General features: G+C 36.7%; 1 protein-coding gene across 1 annotated transcript in view; it reads right to left on the bottom strand.

Annotated features, from left to right (window-relative positions):
• The window catches only part of LOC141539719 (mitochondrial adenyl nucleotide antiporter SLC25A24-like), a 42,877-nt gene extending 20,654 nt beyond the window's left edge, over positions 1-22,223 (bottom strand). Inside the window, exons 1-4 of the mRNA XM_074262846.1 lie at positions 22,005-22,223; positions 21,661-21,867; positions 4,757-4,883; positions 2,449-2,536 (exon numbers count right to left, since the gene is read on the bottom strand). Coding sequence (XP_074118947.1) covers positions 2,449-2,536; positions 4,757-4,883; positions 21,661-21,843 — 398 coding nt within the window. The 5' untranslated portion in view covers positions 21,844-21,867; positions 22,005-22,223. The remainder of the gene's footprint in view (positions 1-2,448; positions 2,537-4,756; positions 4,884-21,660; positions 21,868-22,004) is intronic.
• Positions 22,224-24,638: the final 2,415 nt, after the last annotated feature.

The raw sequence follows: 24,638 nt of genomic DNA on the forward strand, positions 1-24,638 counted from the left end.
TAACATATAGCTTTCTGACTGAACTCCACTAAGAAAATATTCTAATAACTGATCAGAGAATAGAACTGACCTTGGCTGTGCAATCACAGCATGGCAGGACCAACAAGTAAAGGTCATGTATACAGATCTAGTGACACTGTTGGCCAAGGAGCAATCGATACACAGAATGGCTCATCAATAGAAGACTGGTTAGAGGAAGGGCTCAATTTTTTTCTTAATATTTTGATAGCTGTACTTCAACATAATTGATTTCCTTTATAATCTTAGGTATTTTACTTTATGTGTTTGAAAATAGTAGAAAGTGCCAAAGGCTTCACTAGATAGGCAAAAGGATCTGTGACCAAAAAAAAAAAAAAAAAAAAAAAAAGAAAGAAAGAAAGAAAGAAAGAAAACTGATGGGCTCAAGGCAGATCTTTTCTCTGGGGATTCTTTGTTTTGTTTTTATAATGATGGTGAAAAATCTTACTTCTCATACCTTCAAATAGGATTTTCAGTTTCTCCATTTATTCTTGGTGCAAAGGGGTAATAGCTATTACTTAATTTAATAGAGCTATAATAGCTTTAATTTAGAGGGCATGGTGAAGTGAATGAAGGTAGGAACAACTGGATTCTTGTCTCAGTTCAGACTGTATGCTCCTGGGTATGTCATTTAATTTCTCAGAGCTCTATGCATCTAAGAACTACACCATCAAGGGGGATTCCTTACCTACGAGCTCCCTAAACCATTGAAACCATAGATCTGGTCCTTCTAGCTATGCTTTAATAATTTAGTTAATTGTTTCAAACACAGCAATTCATCTTCCTAAAGAATGCACATGTAGACAGTAATCTATATTGGCAGAGGAAGTACCCACACACACACCACAGACATTTGGAAGTATCACAGTATCATTCACCATAGAATTGCATTATAAGCAGTCATATTCCTCTTCTAAAGAAGAGAGGGGAATCTAAGCTAAACAGCACCATCTTCTAACCACCTTTGGATTCTGGTCCTACACTCCTACAAAAAATACAAAAGATAGAGAATTTCTTTTCAATCCAACCTCAATCAATATTTTAAACACTTTTTTTTTTTAGGAATCATGAGTCAATTGACCAAAAGCAATTATTGAACACCATCTATAAACTGGTGCCTGATAATCAGTATGACCACCATTCATATTATATGTTACAAACTGGGAAAGCCAGTAAGATAAAAGTTACAAAAAGGAGCAAAAGACATGATACCCACCTTTGAGAAATTGATTACCCAAGAGACAGGAAGACAGAGACAAATTAAAACACCTGGGAGCAAAAAGTATGGCAATTTAGTATAGTAGAAAGAGTATTAGGACTGGAAATAGAAAACCTGGATTTAAATATTGTCTTTGACTCTTACTACCTCAGTGACCTTAGTCAGTCACTTCTGTATATCAGTTTCCTTATTTCTAAAATTATAGAGTGGACAAGATGGCCTCTGAGGCCGTTTGCAGCTCTAAATCTATGCTCCCTGAAAAAATACATAAGCCAAAGGAGGAAGAAAAAGTAAAAGAATAGAGATACAGACAAAGGAACAGTTGGTTCAAGGATTCATTATTCAGAATCCCCATTTGCAGCTTTTGGCTTCTAGAATGTAAGAGTGAGGTGATACAGCCCTCAGGAATGATGCAGTAGAAACTCCAATATTAGTAGAGATCTCAAAGTCAATCCACATCCAGAGGGAGAACTATGGAGGCTGAATACGGATCAAAGCCAAATATTTTCACCTATTTGTTGTTTTTTGTTATTTGTTTGCTTGGGGTTCTTTTCCTCTCATGTTTTTCCCCCTTTTGATCTGACGTTTTTGGACAGTATGACGAATATGGAAATAGGTTTAGAAGAACTTTACATGTTTAACTTATATCAGATTGGCTGTTCTCTTGGTAAGGGGGGGAGGGCAGGGAGAGGGAGAAAACATTAGGACACAAGGTTTTGCAAAGGTGAATGTGGAAAAACTATCTTTGCATGTATTTGGAAAAATAAAATACTGTTTAAAAAAAGAATGACTAAAAGAAACCACAGACTACCTAACCTTGGGAATGATATAGTCACATTAGGGATATAACTATTAGGACTGATGTCACACAATCTTGGAGAATGTGTATGAAAGACATCACCAAACTTCCCACCAATCATGTTGACCCCAATTCCATGATGTCATTTGCTTTACTTTATTTTTGTTCTGTACTCCTTCAATACCTATAAATTTATTTACTTGCTCCTTGTTTTTTGCTATCTTCCTCTCTTGGAATTTATCCCACTTTCATTACACTTATAATAAAACTTTGCCTCTAGACTTAGAAATTATTTAAGCTTCCAAATTATTTTTAGAATACCCAGGACACCAGTCCAGAACCCCAATATATTTTAGAGGACTCACTATGCCCTCTGAACCCCAACAATACATAATGAAGAATAAGGGCTAACCTTTGAAGAATCTTCTCTGCTTGTTGTTCAGAAATATCTATGCCTAGAATCTTCAGAGACTGGACAACTTCTAAAGCATCAATTATACCTTTAAAAAAGAAGTATTCATCAATTGAAATATACTAAAGCAAAAAAAATTATAAAATATTGCAATATTCCAGAAAACTACCACTTCAATAATAGGTCCTTCACTGATCCTATATACAAAGGACAGAGACTAAAATTCCTACGTGAAGTAAGAGAAGTAAGATCTCCAACTAAACAGTTAGAAAAAATAAACAGCAATACCTCTGTTCATAGCCATATCCTCCAAAAAGTCAACTAATATTCAGTTCAACCTAACAAGTATTTATTAGTAGTATTTACTAGTACACTATTAGTATTTTTACATACATACCTAACTGGCATTGTGGTGGACACAATAAGGAACACAAAATAATTATATTCTTCAATATTTTTCAACAGATATGACTGGAATTCCAATCTTTCCCTTATATGACTCTAGTCCACCTTTCTACCTTTAGCTTATACTATTCCTGAAGTATTTTTTGATACTCATCATTCCTCAATTGTAAGCCACATTTTCCCATTTCCACATCTTCATTCACCATACTACTTATGTTCCTATCACATTCTGTTAATACAATGCACTTCTTCCATGTATTCCTGATTCTACAAATTGGTGTTGATTTAATCCTTTAATTTTACTTTAAAGGATTAATTTAATTTAAAGGATTTTCATCCTTTAATTCTAATTTTGAAGCATGTTAAATTGTTTTTATGTCCTTTGATTCCAACATAATAGTAATGATAATAACTAATATCTCTACGTTTACTAAGCATCTTACGTATATCATTTAATCCTCAGAACACCCCATTGAGATAAATGTTATTATTATTCCCATTTTGTGTGTGAAAGAGATCAAATGACATGGCTGGTGTCACACCTAGTAGTGGCTGGGATAGGATTCCAACTCCAGTTTCCCCGATTTCTAGTTTCTAGATGCCTTACAAATAGGTAGATCTATTTTGTAAGAATATTTATTTGTATATATGTCATATCTACCTCTACCAGAACTTAAGTCGTTAAAGTTAACGTGTCTTCATCTTTTTTTCTCTCTCCAACCCTGGATAGTACCTTGCAAATTGTTGCAAACAACAAAATTGTCCATTTTTAACTTAAATTTTGTCCAGAGAAAGAATGGATAAATAGATGTATAGAATAATTTGACATATATATGTGTGTGTGTGTGTGTGTGTGTGTATTCTATGTATATAAAGCATAAAATACATGTGCTTTTTATATATACATATTTTATACACATGTATACGCACAGATTATATATACTTATTTGTGTCTAATGGTAGCTATTAGTACAGAAGTGGGAGAGGGAAGAAAAAAGGAATAAAAACAAATTTACATAAAGCTTTGTTATATATTCATAAGGAATAGCAAGCTGTACATAAATGATTCAGTTTCACATGCAATCATCTTTTTATTATGTTATAGAAATACTTGTTTTATTCCATAAATTAAAATTTTTTAAAAAATTAATTATCCTATACTAGGTTAGTGGGAGTCGGGAAAATCTAAATTCAAATTTGACCCCAGACAATTATTAGCTGTGTGACCCTGGACAAGTCACTTAATCTCTATTTGCCTTAATTAATTCCCTGGAGAAAGAAATGGCAAACCACTTCAGTATCTCTGCCAAGAAACCCCAAAGACAGCATAGTCCATGGGGTCACAAAGAAACAGACTCTATTGAATGACCAAACTACAACAAATTTAATGAGGCAAGTACCAGAACTGCAATGTAGCATAATGAGGTAGAATGCAGGAAAACCTGAGTTCTAATCCTCCGTCAGGTACTTAGTAGATGTGTGATTGTGTGCAAATCACTTAAATTTTCAGTCTCAGTTGGATGGCTAAATCAAAATTATACTTCTAAGAAATACTCCCCACTGATAAAGCAATAGCTACACTAATCCAAGCAACAGAATTAAACATACATTACTGTACGTAATTTGATAAATAGGAACCAGGTGGATCACAGATCCATATTAGGGACATTAGAAATAAATTGTCTAATCTCTTCACTTTACAGATGAGAAAACAAAGACATTAAATGATCTGCTGATACTGATAGATACTCTACCTTCACAACCTGTGCATTCTTGTCATTACTACACACTTTCTCTTAATCTTTAAGGGACAGGAAGAAGCTAAAGAGACATTTTCTAAGAGATATTATGTAATATATCTTTCATTCATATAGTATATAGTAAGTGGAAAAATTAAGCACACCATCATTATTTTTGTCCAAACTCTTAAATGCCAACTTCATCTTTTTCTCATGATCTTTAAGGTACTTCATAAATTCTTCAAAGTCCAGTCGCCCATCACGGTTGACATCACCAATATTGAAAATTTTCTGCAAGCAAAAAAAAAAAAAAAAAAAAAAAAAAAAAAAAAAAGAGATAGAAAAAGAGAGAATTTTAGAGCATAGGAATGTTGTTTTTACTGCTGGGTGATATCTAACATTTCTTTAATAACCTTAAGCTCATGGCAAAATCCTAAGTAAAAGCTTAATTTTCCATGTTACAGCTTCACTACTCAAGCAATCCCCATCACACATACAGTTTTTAATTTTGGAACAACAGTAGAACATTAACCATCACTCCATTGTTAAAAATTTTGAATCCTGAAATTCAAATAGTTCAGTTTCACCATTTTAGGTCAAAAAGTCAAGCAGCGTTTCCCACAATACTGAAAAAAAAACCTAGCTGGGATGAAAGGAATGTCAATGGTTTTTGAGAATGAATATAGGACAGAAAAGCTCAGGACCTTAAAGACAAGAGCTAGAGAAAGACAATGGTTATCTGTGATAAGCAGATCCCACTGCAAAAGTGGGGACATTTGTAGTGAGCTAAAATTAGTGTCATATCTATCACATAGAGTGGCTATTAGGAAAATGCTCACTATGTAAACAGGAGTTGTTATCACTATTGCTTGTTATTGCTTGGAGAGAGAAAGAAGTCACTGTGCAGAAAGCAGTTTTGCTAGGGTTGATTGGCCACTCATTTGTGTGTTGTAGTATAGTCTCCACTACCTGAGGCTCAACGATATTAATGACCTTGCCTACCATCAGATACCTTGTAGGTGTCAGAGATGAGGAATTCAGACTAGGTCTTCTGCCAAGTCTGGCCCTTTGCCAGAATGGCACTAAACCAAGCAGTCTCCCATGTGATATGCCAGTGAAAGTTTAATTGCATCTCAGATTGTGAAAAGCTCAGGGAAGACAAAGACAAAAGTAGTCCCTGAACCCAAGGAAGTTTCGTTCTGCAGGTTCCTCTAAAGATCCATTCTTCCACAAAGTAATATGGGCAAGGTCCCCAGATGTAATGGGCCAGAACTCTGAAGAAATATACTTATGCAAGAATTCTTACAAGGTGTTACCTCAGTGGAATTGAATAAGACAATGGTTATCTAGTTTAGCATATGAGTTTTCTAGTTCAGTATGATTGAGGTGTTAACTCAGTGGAATTCTCTACATGTACTTAGTACTTGATATGGTTCTATATGATTGACACCTATTCTACAAGATTCACACCTACAATGATGTAGTTATAATAGAATATATATAAACTGGGACAAACTCAGCCAGAGACATTCACTTCACCTCACACCATAGTGGTGGCTGGCCTGTCCTCCTGCATTTCCTCCACTGAGACCAAGGCCTTTCTGAAGGGCCTCCAGAAAGCTGGCGGAGCCCCAGGTGAAGGAGACAGACTGTGAAGGAGATAAAGAATTTGGCCTTTATCTCTGGCCATTCTCTCAGTGATTACTCTGCTGAAGCGAAGATTAACAAAAAGCACTTGTACCGGACAGTGTGAAGAAGGAACTTTTACAAGAGATAACTCTGAAAGAAAGCACTTGTACCGGACAGTGTGAAGAAGAATTTTTACAAAGAATAAGAACTTTCCTTACTTTGCATGCCAGCCTTTAAGATATGCTAAACATCACCACCATGTACTTTGAATTCTTTGATCCATTAAAAAAAGATATTCCATAACATTTGGAGTGCAATTTTTAAATTATTCCTTTTTTGTATGATGAATTTTATGTTTTGGTAATAATCTGTGTGTTGTATTGATGTTTCTCTTGAAAATTATTTTAATAATAAAAACAAAATGTAAATGTCCAAAAATTACATATTTCTACTGTAACACTGACTATAAATATTATCATCTTTCTCCAGAATTCTGGCCCATTACACCCAGACTCTCTCCCCAGTTCTTATAAAGCACATTACTGAGTTCCAAGAATCCCAGGTGGTTCCCACCAATAGCAGTGATGACAGTATCAAGGAGCTTGCCACCAATACATCAACATCCCAAAATGAAGACAGTTCAATACCTCTAGACTCCCAGAACCAATGAAAAAAATTATAAAGGTGTTGGCCACACTATCTCATGAAGCTTCACTTAACTGTATCATATGCTGCGTATTTATGAAAACCAGGGGAAGGAGAGATCCAAAACTTTTTTTCACAACTCCATAAATAGGAGTGAAAAGGACTAGTGAAATGCAGAAGAATGCATGTGCCTTGCTAAAGAGATTCGCCAGGCAAAGGAGATATGAAGATATCAGCTGTTAGTTCTTACTTGTAGAGTCATAAATTGAAACCGATAAATGTGTATTTGGGTAATTCCAAGTCAGAAAGACTCTCTCCTTTCTATGAAGGGCTCAGCATTCTGTGCCATTCATGCATTTATCACATTGTATTTTGTAGTATGTTTGTTTATGCACAAGTTTTATGAGACTGGAAATTCCCTGAGTTTAGAGATAGTATCTTTATATATCTTTAGTTCTTAGAGTTGTACCTTGTAATGAATACAAATTTGATAAACATAAAAGGAAAGCTTATCACATTTACAGATGGAACCAGGATAGAAAAAACAGAAATTAGAGGCAGGATGCCAATAAATCTTGACAGGCTACTGTCAGGCCAAATCTATTAAGCTGAGATTAATAAGGATGAATGCAATCTCTATTACTTCACAAGTATTACATGAGGGAGATTTGTTATCTGGGGGGGAAAAAGATCTAAAAAAGGGGGGGGTTAAAAAATGAAAGCTCAGCTCAAGTCAACTGTATATAATATGGCAGCCAAAAATGACAATGTGAACTCTGGCTGATTTGGTAAGTCAAGGGACTAGGAATTAAGCATTCTGCTATCTGCACTATGTCCAGGCCTGAGTGTGAAATACTGGGTTCATTTGAAATGCCTTTAGGAAAGCCTCTGCAAATAAACTGCAAAGTGTTCAGAGAAAGACCTGGATCCTAAAAAGTTTGGATTTGTGTCACATTAGAACTGTTTCAACTGGAGATTCTTTAGCCTGGAAAAGAGTAACTTTAGGAAAGTTACATTATAGATGTCTTCAAGTATCTGAAGGTTTATCCAGGTGAAGACTCCATTTGGTCCCAAAAGGCAAAACCCACAGAGAAAGCCACAGAGGGGGCAAGTTTAAACTTACTAGAAGGAAAGCATCCTGTCAATTAAAGCTAACCAAAATGAAATGCTTCTGGAAGAATGGGTTCCTTATCACTGGAGGTCTTCAGTAAAGACTATATAACATCTGTCAAGTATGGCAGAAAACAGTCTTGTTGAGGTACATAGTTAAATGGCCTATAAACTTCCTTTCAACTCTGAAATTTGAGGATTCTGAAATGTTTTTGAATGATGGATGGATAGAAAAATGAATATACTGGAAAGGATTTTTTTTTTTAAGACTAGATCTTGTTATCTCATCCAGACTAGAAATGAAGTGCCATTTATTGACTTGATCCCATGGCTGCTTGACAGAACTTTTACTTGTTCTTTCTTCTTTCTACCTTAAGATGATTCATGCCATTTTATGTAGCCTGATGGCATGACAGGGGTCACCATATTTGTGCCAGACAGTGTGGATATTCCATTGGTTTTAGCCCCAGATTTTTTTCACTGCAGATTAGGATTCCTGAACTTAAACAATCCACTAGCTTCAACCACCCTCACTCAGCATCAGAAATTCTAGGTGTGGGCCTCCATAGCCAGTCCAAGGAAATATTCTAACTAAGTAGTAAAGTAATGGCCAAGTATTAAAATTCATTGAGCATTAAAATTTTACTGTCGAAATAAGTAATCTGATTTCTTGCTCCTGGATTTAACAGAAGAGATAAGAAAATATTAATGACTTCTAAGACTTGGAATTGCTATAATTTTCAGGTTATTTTTATCATTAAAAAAAAAGCAGTAAAAACATCCAAAAAGAATTATGACAAAAGAACAAGATTAAAAAAAAAAAAACTATACCCCATTATCTCCACAAGAGAATTGTGTCACAGGTCTAATTGGATAATAAATACTGTCAAATATACTAGGCCAAAGCTAATATATGATTACCAAACTTAACAGTTCCTACAGTTCACTATCATGATTTACCTAATTTGGCACTGTGTGCCTTGACTATTGGATAATGAGCTATAAATGCTTTTCATTTGAGATACTATAAAAACCCAATCCGTAGTTTGGAACTTAGAAATGCAGCCTAACAAACTGATGAATGGAGTTATGGTGTTATAAAATTCTACTGTAATTACAATGTTTTGCTCATTCTCTCATAAGTGAAAATCTGACATAAGAAATAAATATTTTCATATTCTGTTCCTAAAATGGAATTTAGTCTCCAGATCAATGGTCTCTTCCAGTAAGCCCACATTCTATCTTTACTTTCTGGAAATTTTATTTTATTTTGAAACTAGGTTTCCTCTATTTCACCCAGGCTAGAAGTATAACAAGTCATTCACAGGCCTAATTCCCGTATCCATCAAAGCTCAGGAGGTAAAGGAGGCTATGAGGAAAGATAACGAACTTGGTTATGTACATGTAGCGTTTGAATTATCCGATGGATATTCAGGTAGGGATATACTGAGGCAGGTAAGAGTGGTGTCTCTGAATCTCCTAAGTGGGATGGGTCAACATTGTCAGACTGTTGCAGAGATCAAGACTAGTAAACTTGGCAATCCTGACGCCCACTGGTGATAAAAAAAATATTTAAGTAGAAATCTGTTTGAAAGGAGGTGAAGATAAAGTTAGTAGTGAATAGGTTAAACCTCAATTTTGAATAAATAAATATTTGTTCTAGAGAAGTTAACAATGAAGGGAAAGAAAAAGAGGCACCTAGGTGGCACAATGGATAGAGCCTGGGCCTGGACTCGGAAGACCAAAATTCAAATTTGACTTCAAATACCTACTAGCTTTGTGAGCTCTTAATAAATCTCTTAATCTCTGATTGCCTTGGCTTCCTTAAATCTAAAATGAGGATAATAATAAAAGCACCTGCCTTCCAGGGTTGTTATAAGAATCTAAGGAAATAATATTTGTTGATGAAAGTGCAGAGCCTGGAAGCAGAGTAGGCATACTATAAATTATAGATATAATTATCACTGCTATCATTATCAGCATTTAATATTATTATTAGAGGGGATAGTGGTTAGTTATAGTTGAAGGATAAATGGAGGTGAGGGTTTGGATTTGTTTGTTTTCTTAAGTAGGTATGGCTCTTTCTTTGTAGGCAAATTGCCTGGCATATCCTTAATAAATATCAGTTGATTTTTGATTCAAGGATCCATTGCCAAGGTAGAAATTAAAAATTAATGACAAATTAGAAATCACTGTTAAAACAAAGATACCAGAGGATGTAGAAAGAAATAAGTTGACAGGAACTAAAGCCTAAGTGATCAGTAAGGATACTTTAGTAGCTGGAGTGAATATTTTAAAACAAAATAAGGAAACAGCAAAAGCAGTGTGATAATGGTGGATGGAGACTTTATCAGAAAACTTAGGTTCCAAACCCACTCTCAGATATTTATCAGCTGTACAGATCTAGGCAAAGTCACTCAATTTTCTGATCTGTAAAGTGGGGGTAATAAAAATCCTTCATAGGGTTGTTCTAAGAATCAAATGAGATAAATGCCTCTAAAGTGCTTTGCAAACCTTAAAGTGTCAGATAAATGTGTTATTAGGTAAAATAACACACACACACCCATAATATAAAAGAGTGCACAATTAGATTTACAGGAAGAATTGAAGCTTTTGGGACCAGAACCACACAGTTTGACATTTGTTTCATGTAATGGTAATTTAATTTCCATAGAGAATGTAGAGGAATGATCTCTATAGGGACAAGGACCAACTCAAATACATCTACTGCCTTCTCAAAGCAAGTAGAGGCAGGCAGAAGACTTCAAAAATATAGGGTACTTTCTTGATTGACTAGCATAGAAAAAAGGCAGATCATTTTCTACAAAGGTGCAGCCCAATGAAGGAGAAATGAGGGAGCCTGTGAGCCAAGCAGGCTGGTGCCAGATCATCTGTGGAATCCCAGTGACCTTTTGTAATTTACTCAAGCTGAGTGGTCAGGTGTGATAAGAGTCCACTTCTATCCACTTGTGCTCAGCTGTCTCTTTGAAATGCAATGATAGGGCTTGTTTTGATGTGGGGTGATATGAATGACTTGGAAGCTACAGATGTAGCCACTTCTATTTGAAAGAAAACTACATAGTGAATTCTCATTACCTGGGATTTCTTTGTGAAGAAAGGCTGGACTGGATTATTAGAAAGTTTGAAATACGAAAGGATATTTTAAAAGAAATTCTTTCCCTTCCCAAGGGAAACCCTTATATGAGAGGAGAGGAGGAGCAAAGAATGAATACAACACAGTTTCAGCATTCAGGACTTTTAGAATAGAGAAGTGGCAGGGGACAGGGCAGGGGAGGGAGAAAAAGGGGAGGGGAAGCAGTAATGGGAAGAAAGGGAAGAGGGGAGAGGAAAAGAAGATGGGAGGAAGGGAAGAGAAAGACCATCCTCTCAGTCAGCTGTGCAATTATCTACATTTCACAGATGGAAAAACTGTGGCACAGAGAAATGAATATGCAAAATATCACAACTAACTAGCAGTGCTGGAATGCCAATTCACATTTCCTGAGACCTCCAGATGCTGCACATTTACAACCTTATTGCAAGTTCCTTCAATGTTTCTTTTATGGAAACAAATACAGCAGAAACTGAAAGGAAAAAGAAGAAGGGGGGGTAAGGGGAGGCCCAGCAAGGCCCAGCAGATATATATATATATACCATATCTTTTCCATCAGAGGGGATCCTTGGATCAATGATTTAGAGCTGAACGGGATCTTAGAAATTATCTAATAAAATCTCATTTTTCAGATGTGAAAACTGAGGCTTAGAGAGAAAAAGTAATCTCCTCAAAATTATATAGGTCACAAAGTATCAGAACAAAAATTTGAACACAAGTCCACAGAATCCAATTATAGGTTTGGGGTTTGGTTTTGTTTTTCCCCCTCCATTCCAGCACCTTGCTAGACAAATCCAAGATATTCCCTTATTTCTTTTCTCCTGATCTCCTTAACTGGATGAAGTTATTTTCATTTGTACAAAATCACTTTTAAAGCTATCATCACGCACAGAATCAAAAACAAGGCCTACTTGAAAGAGCTTAGACTGACAAAATAAAGAATACGACCTATATGTATGTATATGTGTGTATATATATGTTTTCTTTAACATGTTCTTTCAAAGTTAAGAAACTTTATTAATCAGATAAACAAAATGGTTTACAAACCTAGGTTCAGCTTTTTCTAATTTCTAGAATCAGGAAGACTCAATGTCAAATCCCCTAAGTCACTTAGCCTCTATCTACCTCAGTTTCATCTCTAAAATGGAATGATTTTAGCACATACCTTCCAGGAAAACCATTAGGATCAAAAGAGATAATACTTGTAAAGGCTCTGCAAACCTGAATGAGGAACACTATTGCTATTAAACCCTGACCCTAGGCCCTAGGCCCTGAGGAAATAAAGCTAAAAACAACAAAAGTTTCTATCCACAAGGAGCTGATCTCCATGGGAAGGAAGAGGATTTTAGCTGGATAGACCCAAGAGATGGCCTGATCCAAATCCCTTTCAAAAAGGAGGAAACTGAGGCTCTGAGAGTAAAAAAGATTTTCCTAAGGTCCCAACATAGTGAATAAGCAGATTCAAACCTACTTCTAACCAGTGATCCACAAATCTTGATTTTCTGGTTTTGCATTTTTAGTGCTGAACTTTGACCTGCTGTTCCTTTCTAATACCTGTCATAATATCTGGTAAGAAAGAGCTCACATCTTCCCCCCCCCCCCAACTTCCCCAAGGACCTGACCATAAGTAAGTTCCTAAACAGTCCAAGGAATAATGGAATTATGAGTAATGTATAATTACTCATAATGAATGAATTTACTGAAATAAAATTAGGAAGAATTCAATAATGCAATAAAATTGGTGAAAGTAAATTGGTGAATTGCATAGTTCTTTCGCAAGATGTTTTTAATACAATTTATTTAATTATTCTACTGTTGTGACTTACTTATTCAACTTCATGAAATATAAACATGAAGAATTCCTACAAAGATAGTGGATCACAAATGATTTCATTCAATTAAAAATACATGCATTAAGTGCATACTATGCACCAGACATTGTAATGCCAGTTTGAAATAAAATGGTCCTTCCTTCCTCTACTTCTCCCTAACCTCAAATCAATGTTATTTTAGGATAAGTACAATGTGACCTTGTAGGATAGTTCAGGGAAGCTTACACTGACTGCACTAGAGAAAAACTTACTAAATTGGGGATCAGCAAAGCCATGACACACAGGGCAGTAGCTACATGAAGGACATGTATCAAAGGTCTACCTTCATTGAATGTATCCCTGGTTATTATTGAGGTAATTCAGTGGCAGTTCTACAATGGGTAGAAAATTGCCTTTGGAGCCAGAAAATCCCTCTAGCACTGGTTCTATGATCCTCAGAAAAACACTTAGCCTCTATGTGCACTAGGCCAGTCTGTACTGTTCCAGTCAGCTGATAAGCATTTATTAAATGCCTACTATGTGTCAGGTTCAGTAGTTGAGTACACTAAGGAAGCAAAAGGCAGCCCTCAAGGAGCTTACAATCTAATGGGGCAGAGAGCAAGCAGAAATATAAAAATAATCTATATATAAGATAAATGGTTAAGAATTAATGGAAGGATATGTGCAAAAATGCTTGTGGCAGCCCTTTTGGTACTGGAAAGGAACTGGAAACTGAGTGGATGACCATCAATTGGAGAATGGCTGAATAAGTTATGGTATATGAATGTTATAGACTATTACAGTTCTATAAGAAATGGTCATCAGGATACAAAATAAATCCACATAAATCATCAGCATTTTTATACATCACTAACAAAACCCAACAGCAAGAGATACAAAGAGAAACTCCATTTAAAATAACTGTTGATAGTATAAAATATTTGGGAATGTATCTGCCAAGGGAAAGTCAGGAACTATATGAGCAAAACTACAAAACACTTTCCACACAAATAATGTCAAATCTAAACAATTGGGGAAGCATTTTTTACATTACAGCCTCATTTCCAAAATATATAGAGAATTGACTCAAATTTATAAGAAATCAAGCCATTCTTCAATTGATAGTCAAAAGATACGAACAGACAATTTTCAGAAGAAACTGAAACTATTTCTAGTCATATTAAAAGGTGCTCCAAATCACTATTGATCAGAGAAATGCAAATTAAGACAAATCTGACCTCTCAGATCGGCTAAGTTGACAGGAAAAGATAATGATGAATGTTGGAGGAGATGTGGGAAAACTAGGACACTTACACATTCTTGGTGGAACTATGAACAAATCCAACCATTCTGAAGAGAAATTTGGAACTATGCTCAAAGAGTTATCAAACTGTGCATACTCTTTAACCCAGCAGTGTTACTACTAGGCTTATATACCAAAGAGATGGGAAAGGGACCCACATGTGCAAAAATGTTTGTGGCAGCCTGTTAGGCTCTTACTAAGTGCTAATGAGATAATGAGATATTAGGTTGTTACTAAGTGCTAAGTCGTTCTGGTCTAGTTCTGGTCTAGTTCTGGTCTTTACTAGGAGTTTAACCCTTTTGAACTCCTGGGGAGGAGCTTGCATGCTTAGGAGGAGCAAGTTCATTGGTTGAAGTAATTTTTCCTAGAAGCCCTTGCGTTATCTCACACCCATTCTCTGGGAGGATAAAAGAGAGCGGCACTCGAGAGATAGAGAGTCATGTCTGGGCCAGACTTGAGGCATATCTCCAGAGGAAGAAGTCTCTACACTGGACCAGAGTTGGCGGCAACTGTCTGGAGACAAGGGCTCTCTACAGGAAGACCATATATATATATATAACATATATATGTTCATTAGCACTTAGTAAGAACCTAACAGCAGCCCTTTTTGCAATGGCAAGAAATTGGAACCTGAGTGGATGCCCATCAGTTGGAGAATGGCTGAATAAATTATGGTATATGAATATTATGGAATATTATTGTTTTGTAAGAAATGACCAACAGTGGATGTCCATCAGTTGGAGAATGGTTGGGTAAATTGTGGTATATGAAGGTTATGGAATATTATTGCTCGGTAAGAAATGACCAGCAGGAGGAATATAGAGAGGCCTGGAGAGACTTAAATCAACTGATGCTGAGTGAAATGAGCAGAACCAGAAGATCACTGTACACTTCAACAACAATACTGTATGAGGATGTATTCTGATGGAAGTGGAAATCTTCAACATAAAGAAGATCCAACTCACTTCCAGTTGATCAATGATGGACAGAGGTAGCTGCACCCAGAGAAGAAACACTGGGAGGGGAATGAAAATTGTTAGCACTAATATCTGTCTGCCCAGGTTGCATGTACCTTCGGATTCTAATGTTTATTGTGCAACAAGAAAATGATATTCGCACACATGTATTGTACCTAGACTATATTGTAACACATGTAGAATGTATGGTATTGCCTGTCGTCGGGGGGAGGGAATAGAGGGAGGGGGGGTAAATTGGAAAAATGAATACAAGGGATAATATTATAAAATATATATATATATATAATAAAAAAAAAAAAAAAAAAAAAGAAATGACCAACAGGATGATTTCAGAGAGACCTGGAGAGACTTACATGAACTGCAAGCAGAACCAAGAGATCATTGTACATGGCAACAATAAGACTATGTAATGATCAATTCTGATGGACATGGCTCTCTTCAACAATGAATTGATTCATATCAGTTCCAATTGTTCAGTAATGAATAGAATTATCTACACCCAGGGAGAGGACTATGGAAACTAAGTGTGCACCACAACATAGCATTTTCACTCTTTCTGTTGTTGTTTGCTTGCATTTTTATTTTCCTTCTCAGATTTTTTTTTTCTTTCTAGATCCAATTTTTCTTGTGCAGCAATATAACTGTATGCATATGTATACATATATTGGATTTAACATATATTTTAACATGTACTGGAATACCTGCCATCTAGGGGAGGAGATGGGAGGAAGGAGAGGAAAATTTGGAACAGAAGGTTTTGCAAGAGTCAATGATGAAAAATTACCCATGCATATGTTTTGTAAATAAAAAGCTATAATTTAAGAAAAAAAGAAAGAAATCTCAGCCAAAATCAGCTAAGTGGTTTAGTGACTTGAAGTGAGGAAGACTTAAGTTTGAATCTGTCTCAGACACTAACTGGGAGGCTGCCTGTGACCCTCGGCCTCAATTTCTTCATTTACATAATTTTCTTAAGGTGATGAAGATCTGTGGAAATCTGTTTTAACTGTGTTATACCAAGATACTGCAAATATGTCAAAGTAATACAACATTAATCCAAAGAAGAAATTATGTGGTAATCCAGAAAGTTCAATTTTTAGTTTGTCACAGTAGGTCTTAAAAATCCAAAAGCCTGATAAAGAATTGGAATTTGAAGAATAGATGAATCCCTTATGGTATATGATTGTGATGGAATACTATTGTGTATAAGAAACAATGAGCAGTATGGTTTCAGAAAAACCTAGGAAGACTTACACAAATACAAAGTGAAGTGGGTAGAAGCAGGAGAATATTGTATACAATGTAATAACAATACTCTACCACAATCAACTATAAATGGCTTGGATATTCTCAGCAATACAGTGATTTAAGACATTTCTGAAGAACTCATGATTAAAAACTGCTTTCAACCTCAAGAGAAAGAACTGATGTAATCTAAATGCAGATTAAGGCATATTTTTTGGACTTACTTTATTTGGGATTTTTTTTTTGGTCTTATATAACATGAACAATATGTAAATGTTCAACATAATAGCATATGTATAGTCTATATATCAATTGCTTGTCTTCATAATATGGGAGGGGAAGGAGAGAGAGAGAGAGACAGAGACAGGGAGAGACAGAGAGAGAGAAAGAAAATTTGGAACTTAACATTTTTAAAAAACTAACACTAAAAATATTTTACCTGTAGGAAAAAATATTTGAAAAAAAAATTTTAAAGTGCAAAAGCTGAAATTACAAGAGAAATAATACCTACATCCCCCTATCCAGAATGGGTTATGAGATCAAATGAATTAAAATATGCAGATCTCATTGCAAAATTTAAGCACATGTATTTTTAAACAAATCTGGATTTTATATGTGGAACCATGTTTTATTTTATTATTTAAAATATCTTTAGGATGTAAAGAATGTTGATAACAAAGCTATAAAAAACAACATGAAGTAGAAATGTTTAAGTGTTTTCAAGATTCAAAAGAAAAATAATTTTTTGAGTCCATTGACATGCCTGGTCCTTCTAGTGTTAAGCTGGGAGGCATGAACTTTTTTAAATATACTCCATTGAAGGAAAAAGGGAAGTCTGGTAACAATTTGGGGGCAAAATATGGGGTTCAGGGAATGAAGAAAAGGAAAGGAGAAAAGAGATTGGCATTCTCCAGTCTCACCATGCCTTTTTCCTACTCCATAAATTCATACAAACCAGTCTTCATGCCTAATATTGACTCCCTCCCTACTCCCATATCTCCACCTGTTGAATTTTTTTTCTTTCTCTTAAGGGAATTCCCTGTGGTAGCTCCTCCATAAAACTTTCCCTAAAGGGTCTAATTCTAAGTGATCTGTGTTCCTTCTCATATTTCCTGACATCCTTTTTGACCTCTCCTACTTTGTGATCATATTCCCACTTTTATTACAGTTACACACACACACACACACACACACACACACACATACACATACACACACACACACACAGTTGCCAAAAAGTAGCTTTGGGAAAGCTACCCATCTATACTATGGTGTAATAATAATAAATGACATTTACAAAACAATTTAAACTTTCCAAAGCACTTCACATAATTCTGTTAGTATCTGAGATGTCATTAGTGTCAGGAAGTGTGGAAATTCATTTCACTAATGCAAAATAGAAAGTCATCTATAATTTGTAATCTCAGCAAGTAGCTTGGAGCTCTGGGGATTTATGGTTAAATTGCAAAAACTTGAAAATTTGCTAAGAGCTTTATTTGCAAAGAATTGTTACCTTCTTTGAGCTTCACAACAATAGTACTATAGATATTATTATACTGGATGATGAAATTGGAACTTAGGAAAGTTAAGCAATTTGCCACATCTACACTGTGCATGGCACAATTCTAAGCACTGATAATACAAAGAAAGGCAAAAGATTATCCTTGCTCTCATGAAAAAGGGGTGACAATATGCAAATCTCTGTTTACAAACTAGATATATACAGGATAAATTGGAGATAATCAATGAAGGGAAGGCACTAAAATGAAGAAATATTGGGAAAAGCTCATTCTAGAATAGGGATGGGGAACTTTTTTTCTACCAACCATTCAAATATTTATATGATCATTCGAGTGCCATCAAAATTATCAATTTAAAGAGTTCAAGCAGTGGGAGGTTATTGCCTGTGATTGCCTTAGCAAATGATTTTGCAAGTGTCATATGGCCAGCATGCTGTAATCCCACCCTTCTTCTAGAAAATGAAGTTTTAGTTGGGATTCAAAAGCAGGAGGTGGAGATGAAGAGGCAGAATATTCCAGATATGGAGTACACTCAATGAAAATCTTGTTTAAGAAACAGCAATTAGGCTAGTATTATTTGATTGAAGAGTTTATGGATTTGAGCCCTAGACACCCAAAATCCAGTACTCTACCTTTTCTTTAAAGGCAGAGTTAAATAACTTGTCCAGGGCCACACAGGTAATAAATGCCTGAGGTCAGATAAGAACTTTCTAGTGTTCCTATCCAGAACCAGTATTCTATCCATTGCACAAATTGGCTGACCCCAGATCACTTCTTATTGGAAATAGGAAATAAAATGGGGAAAAAATAGAGTGGAAATCAAGAGATCAGCATCCTGATTGTCTCAACATTCATCAGCTATGTGAGATTGGGGAGATTACAATCTTTCAAGGGCTCTAGTTTCCTCGATGTAGATAGAGTAAGAGATTATTGATCTATAGAGAGATGGGACCTTTGAGGTCAATAAGTCCAAAGGGGAAAAAAGGACCTGCCTAGAGTAACACCACTGAATTAAATGTCTGAGGTGAAATTTGAACCGAGGTCTTTCTTCCTCTAAATACAAAACTTTTATCACTTTAATGCCACACTGTTTAGGGTTAGATTTGGATAATCTCTAAAATCCCTTTCACCTCCAAAAATAAAATCAATCATTTTCCCTTACTGGACATATCTATTCATTGCCAAATTTACTTCCACAACCTCATTCATCTCCATCCCCTTTTCTTCATTCACACAGCCAACTTTGAGTCTTCTCACCAGGATTCCTACAATAACCTTCCAATAGAGCTTTCATACTCAAGTCTATCCCCTCTCCAATCCCATCATACATATAGATACTGAAGAGATTTCCCTTAAACATCTTAAACATAAGCCTGATCCTATTATTCTTCTGCTAAAAATAAAATAAAAACAAAAACCTTGCTGTTCCCCAGTACTTCCAGTATTCAACAGTCAATTGCACTGTTTGATGTTGAAAGCCCTTTACCACCTAATCCAACCTAACTTTCCTTCCTTCTTCATTACTCTTTCTCACAGGCCAAGAAAACTGATCTTATTATTATTTCATGGTACTTCATCTCTGACTATTAGTCTTTGCACTAGCTGTTCCACTTTTGGTGGCAATGTCTTCCTCCTCACTTACACTCTTTAAACACCTTTTTCTCTTCAAAGTTCAAACCTTTACATAATAGTCACTATCAGTCCTTCCCTCCTTTCCTCTCACCATGTGTTTATTTTATATGTACATATATGTGTCTATACACATTTCAACTATTAACACATTATTAAATAGGAATTTTTTTCATTATTGTATACATGGCTGCTATCACAGTACTCACCACACACTAGTTGCTTAATAAATGCTTGCCAATTGAAGTCTGATTTCTCTTATCACTGAAAACTGTTTTGAAAAGAACCCCACTATGTTCCCAATTACAATGAAGCTTGTTCATGAATCTTCAATGAACCAACATTAGTAGCCATTGCCCAACACACACATACACATACACACACACACACACACACACAAATTGTCATATAATTTTCAAGTTTTGTTTTGATTCTTATCTGTGGTTTCATCTATTTGGGAAACTCCCAGGGCGAAAATTCTCTCCATTTATGCAAACTGACATAACTATACAACTATAACTCTTTTCTCATTTAAGTGACTTGTCTATGGTCACCTAAGTCATTTGTGTCAAAACCAGAAATGACACTTGTTTTCCTGACTCCAAAATCAACCTCTAAGCATTATGGCACTGCTGCATATTTTGGCCTTTTGTTTGTTTGTTTACAATAACAAGTACTGTACAAATGTAAATTTTAAAGAGTTATTCCTAATAAAGACACTTACTATAAGTCATCAGAGCATAATTACTCTTGGTACAATGGAATAATGTTTTGATTTGGAATTTGAGGATTTGAGTTTGAATTCTGACTCTTCCATTTAATGCCTACAGGACCTTGGGAAATTGAAATTCACTTCCTTTTTCTGGCCCTCAGTGTCCTCACTCATAAAATCAGGGATTTGCTCAAGGTGTTCTGTAAAATCCCCTTCTACCTTTAAATTTATGAGCCTATCCTAGACTGGAATTTGAAAGTGACTTTATCCATTATTTCTTGTTAACAGTTTTCTGAGTTATTGTTGGGGGGTTTTGTTTCTTTTTTGCTTCTTTGGTGTACTTGTGCCATTTATATTGACATGTTAATAAGGATAAATAGTGAACATTTAAGATCTAGGCAATGGAAACAAAGTTTTCAATCTAATTTTTAAGACCCTAAATAAAAGACTATTAAGATAAAATATAAACATGTGAGTAAATTAAAATGTAAAAGATACGATTAAAGTAAAAAAGAAACACAAGTTAAAACCCAAGGCATTTGACCCCCTTACTTACCAAATTTATAACTTTCCTTCTGAATGGCCATATAAAGAACAAGCCCAGTACAGAGGGTGGGGTGTATTAAGGGTAAGAAGTTTCAAAGTATCTTCTCAGCTAAAAGAGAGCTGAACTTGTGGACATAATAAATATGACTCAGAGAATGCACATTCAGAAATAACCCTTGCCATTAATATATGTACTGAAGATACTATCTCCCAACATTTTAGGCAAAGGAATTTATTCTATGTTGAGAAACAGGAAGTAGAGGAAAAGGTAGAATTACTTTGTAAGAAAACCCCGCCTCTAAGCAGCAGCTACAACTAATCAGCAAGGAATTCTTTTCTACTCTTGATAAAGCCGCACGTATTAAAACGTATCCAAAAGTAACCAACTAATCCCAGAAGGATACTGTTTCACAGAAATTGGAAAGGGTTTTACAAAACCAAAGTAAGTGTCTACAAAGAAACAAAGGAAATCGATTAGGAGAGAAGAGGAAGACCTCAGTTATCTTCAGATTTTCCAAGTCCAGGGCTCAGCTCTATTGAGAGCATCCCTAACTAATCAAGTTTGACCAGAAAGCTAACCTCTCTTTGGAAGCCACAAATTTCGTGTCACTGTGTGGCTATTTATCCTCACCACACACTCTACTCCCAGTTAATAAACCCGTCCCCTTTCCCACTCCAAAGCCTAGAAGAGGAGTCCCCGCTTTTGCATGCAGTCCCCTCCGCCCTCTTCCTCTAAACTAGGGCTCTGCCCCCGCCCAGTCCTAGGCCAGTTAGGAAAAGACTCCACCTCTCCAGCATCGCCACTCTCGGACCCTCAGGCCCAGAAACCCACCTCTTCCGCGTCTCGGCCTAGAGGGATGCCCAGGTTTTTCAGGCCCTCCTGCAGTTCGCTGATGTCCACTTTTCCATCCCCGTTGCGGTCCAATTTTTGGAAGAGGTTTTCAAAGCGGTTGGGGATATCGGTTTCCTGGCAGACCACCTCGGGCAGTACGAAGCCCCTCACCCAACGAAGCATGGTACTCCGAGAACAGGGACAGACCTGGGCAATGAGAAAAGTTTCTAGTGTCACCACCCTCCCCCTCCTCGTAGGAGTTAATGCCTTTTTTCTTCTCCCGGTCGGGCCTCGGACAGCGGCGGCGGCGGCAGCTCGGCTGAGGACCGAGGCGGAATCCGTACCAAGCTTTGCAGCTGCACAGCCCGAGTCCAGGCGCCGCCTAGGAGTCCGCTCCGAGGCACGAGAACCGGGAGACAAGGAAACCGAGCGAGCCGCTCGCCAGGAGATCCCCGCCCATCAAGTTCCTGGTCACGGGCTGGGAGGGGCCCCACGGCGGCCACGAGCCTTTTGGGCGCCCCTAGGAGGAAGACTCGGCCGCGGAGAGAGCCCGTGCCTGGAATGGATGTTTCCTGCAGCTGCCCAGGGTGGGGCAGGCCAGAGGGTGCGGCCCGCGCTGAGCTCTGACGATCCTAACTGCCATAGGGGTACAGCGCTCCCCGAACCCCGAGTCGGAGCGAGCCTGAGATTGGCCCACTTAAAATCGTAGGGGAGCTTTAGGAGGCCGGAAAACAAAAGAAATCACGAAGTTCTCTGATCTACCTGAGCTAAGGAGCCTGCGAAGAAAAAGAAGCAATTTGCCCACATCCTACTATCTCATCTCCTCGCAGAACAATCTGACAAACATTTCTGTACTCTGCAAGTACCAGTGGGTTACAGAGAAAAATTAAAAGTTTCTATGGTCGTGGAACTAGAGCTGGAAGGGACGTCTAGATTATGGAGGGGGGGCAGAGGAGATAGGAGAGAAGAGAAAGAATAAGCATTTCTATAGCGACTACTACAGGGCCAAAAATTGTGCTAAGTGCTTTTTACACATACTTCATTAAGATCCTCACACGTGTGGGATGTAGGTGCTATTATTATTCCCATTTTAAAGTTGAGAAACAAGGAGGGTGTCTCTGATCATATTTGGATTCGTCTTCTAACTGCAATCTAAACTCCTGATGTTACTGAGAAGGAAACTAGGGGCCAGAGAAGCGAAATGATTTCAAGTGTGAGTGTCTGAGAGTTTAGACTGAGATTCCCTAACTCCAGAGATAGTTCTCTTTCCACTGAACCACTTTGCCTCAATAGATACATAACCCATCAATTGACTGTACTTTATAATACTGATTTTTTTTAATATAGTAACGTAAAGTTTGCAAAATCAAGCCTCACATTAAGCCTAAAAGACAGTCTCCTTTGGAACAATAAGTACTGTGCTAAAGGTAAAAACAGTATGGTCTCTTCACTTAAGGAGGTAAAAAAGGAAGGTAAGACAGGAACCACAAGTAAACTTGCTATAAAGAAGGATTTAATGGGAGTGTAGACGTATGAAAACTACCCTTAAAAAATTTGAGAGAGATAACCCCTTTTCTGCTGTGGCTCAGGGAAGCCTTGTTGAAGGAGGATGCTTGTGAATCTGATGCTTTTGATCAGAAACTTCAGCTACTTAGACTTTTAAGAATATCTGATCCAAACATTGAGCATGAGAATTTTACTTTTAAAAGTGGACTCAAAAGAAAAGCATTGTGGGATAGTGTCGAGGTTAAGCATAAAGGTAGTGAAAAAAATCAAATACTGAACCTGGAGTCAAAAAGACCGAATTCATATCCCACCTCGGACACTTACCTGGAAAAGTCATAGCCTTTATCTGCCTCTATTGCCACAATTGTAAAATAGAGATATTAAGAGCACCTATCTTACAAGATCCTTTTAAATGCTCAAACCTCAAAATATTATGTATCATTATACTTATTGTTATTATTAAAAAATCTATGAATCTTTTGTCCTTTAAGAAGCTGATTGAACCTTTCAGCAAAAAATCATGCAAAACTCCCACCAGACATTTTATCATGAATCCAGTCTTCCCCCTCTCTCCCATCCACCAACCAAGAAACTAGAGTTAGGTGGAAAAAACCTTTTAGCTAATTTAGGCCAATGCTTTGGTTTGATAAGGAAACTGAAGTGTGTGGGGAAAAAAGTCTGGGATTTTAACTAAGTACCTTCAAAGTTTCAGCACTTTTTCCATCTTGCTATGATGCATTTCATTCTCCCTTCCCTATATTGTCTTTGGCTCACATGTTGTTCAAACTAGGAGCTAATGTCATAATGTTAAAGGTACATAATTTAGTGAGAACAAAACTAGATTTCTGATTAGAACTAGTCAGTTCCAGTTCTGGCATTTACTAGATCTGTGATGTGGAAGAACTTAACTAACCCCTAAAATCTTAAATTTCTTTATGTGTAAAACAATCATTCTGTAATTAGTTTTCTGGGTTTACATTTTGGCATTATTGAATGATTTATTCAATCACTTCAAAAACATTAAATTCTGTCTGGCCTTGTGGAATGGTTTATTGTTGTTCAGTGGTTTTCAGTCATGTCTAACTCTTTGTGACCCATTTGGGTTTTTTTTGGCAAAGATACTAGAGTGATTTGTCATTTTCTTCTCATTTTACAGATGAAGAAACTGAGTCAAACAGGGAGTTAGATGACTTGCTCAGGGTCACACAGCTAATAAGTGTGAGGCCATATTTGAATTTAGTAAGGTGAATTTTCCTGATTCTAAACCAGACACTTTATACACTATAACATCTAGTTGCCCCTCAAGGAATGGTACAGAAATACAAATTCCTACAGATAAAAAACTATTAACAGCCCTTCTCTTTTTTCCCCCTGAGGCAATTGTGGTTGAGTGACTTGCCCAAGGTCACCCAGCTAGGAAATGTCAAGTGTCCAAGATGGGGTTTGAACTGAGGTCCTCCTAACTTCAGGGT

This window comes from Sminthopsis crassicaudata, chromosome 4 (assembly GCF_048593235.1).
Source record: "Sminthopsis crassicaudata isolate SCR6 chromosome 4, ASM4859323v1, whole genome shotgun sequence".
NCBI lineage: Eukaryota > Metazoa > Chordata > Mammalia > Dasyuromorphia > Dasyuridae > Sminthopsis > Sminthopsis crassicaudata.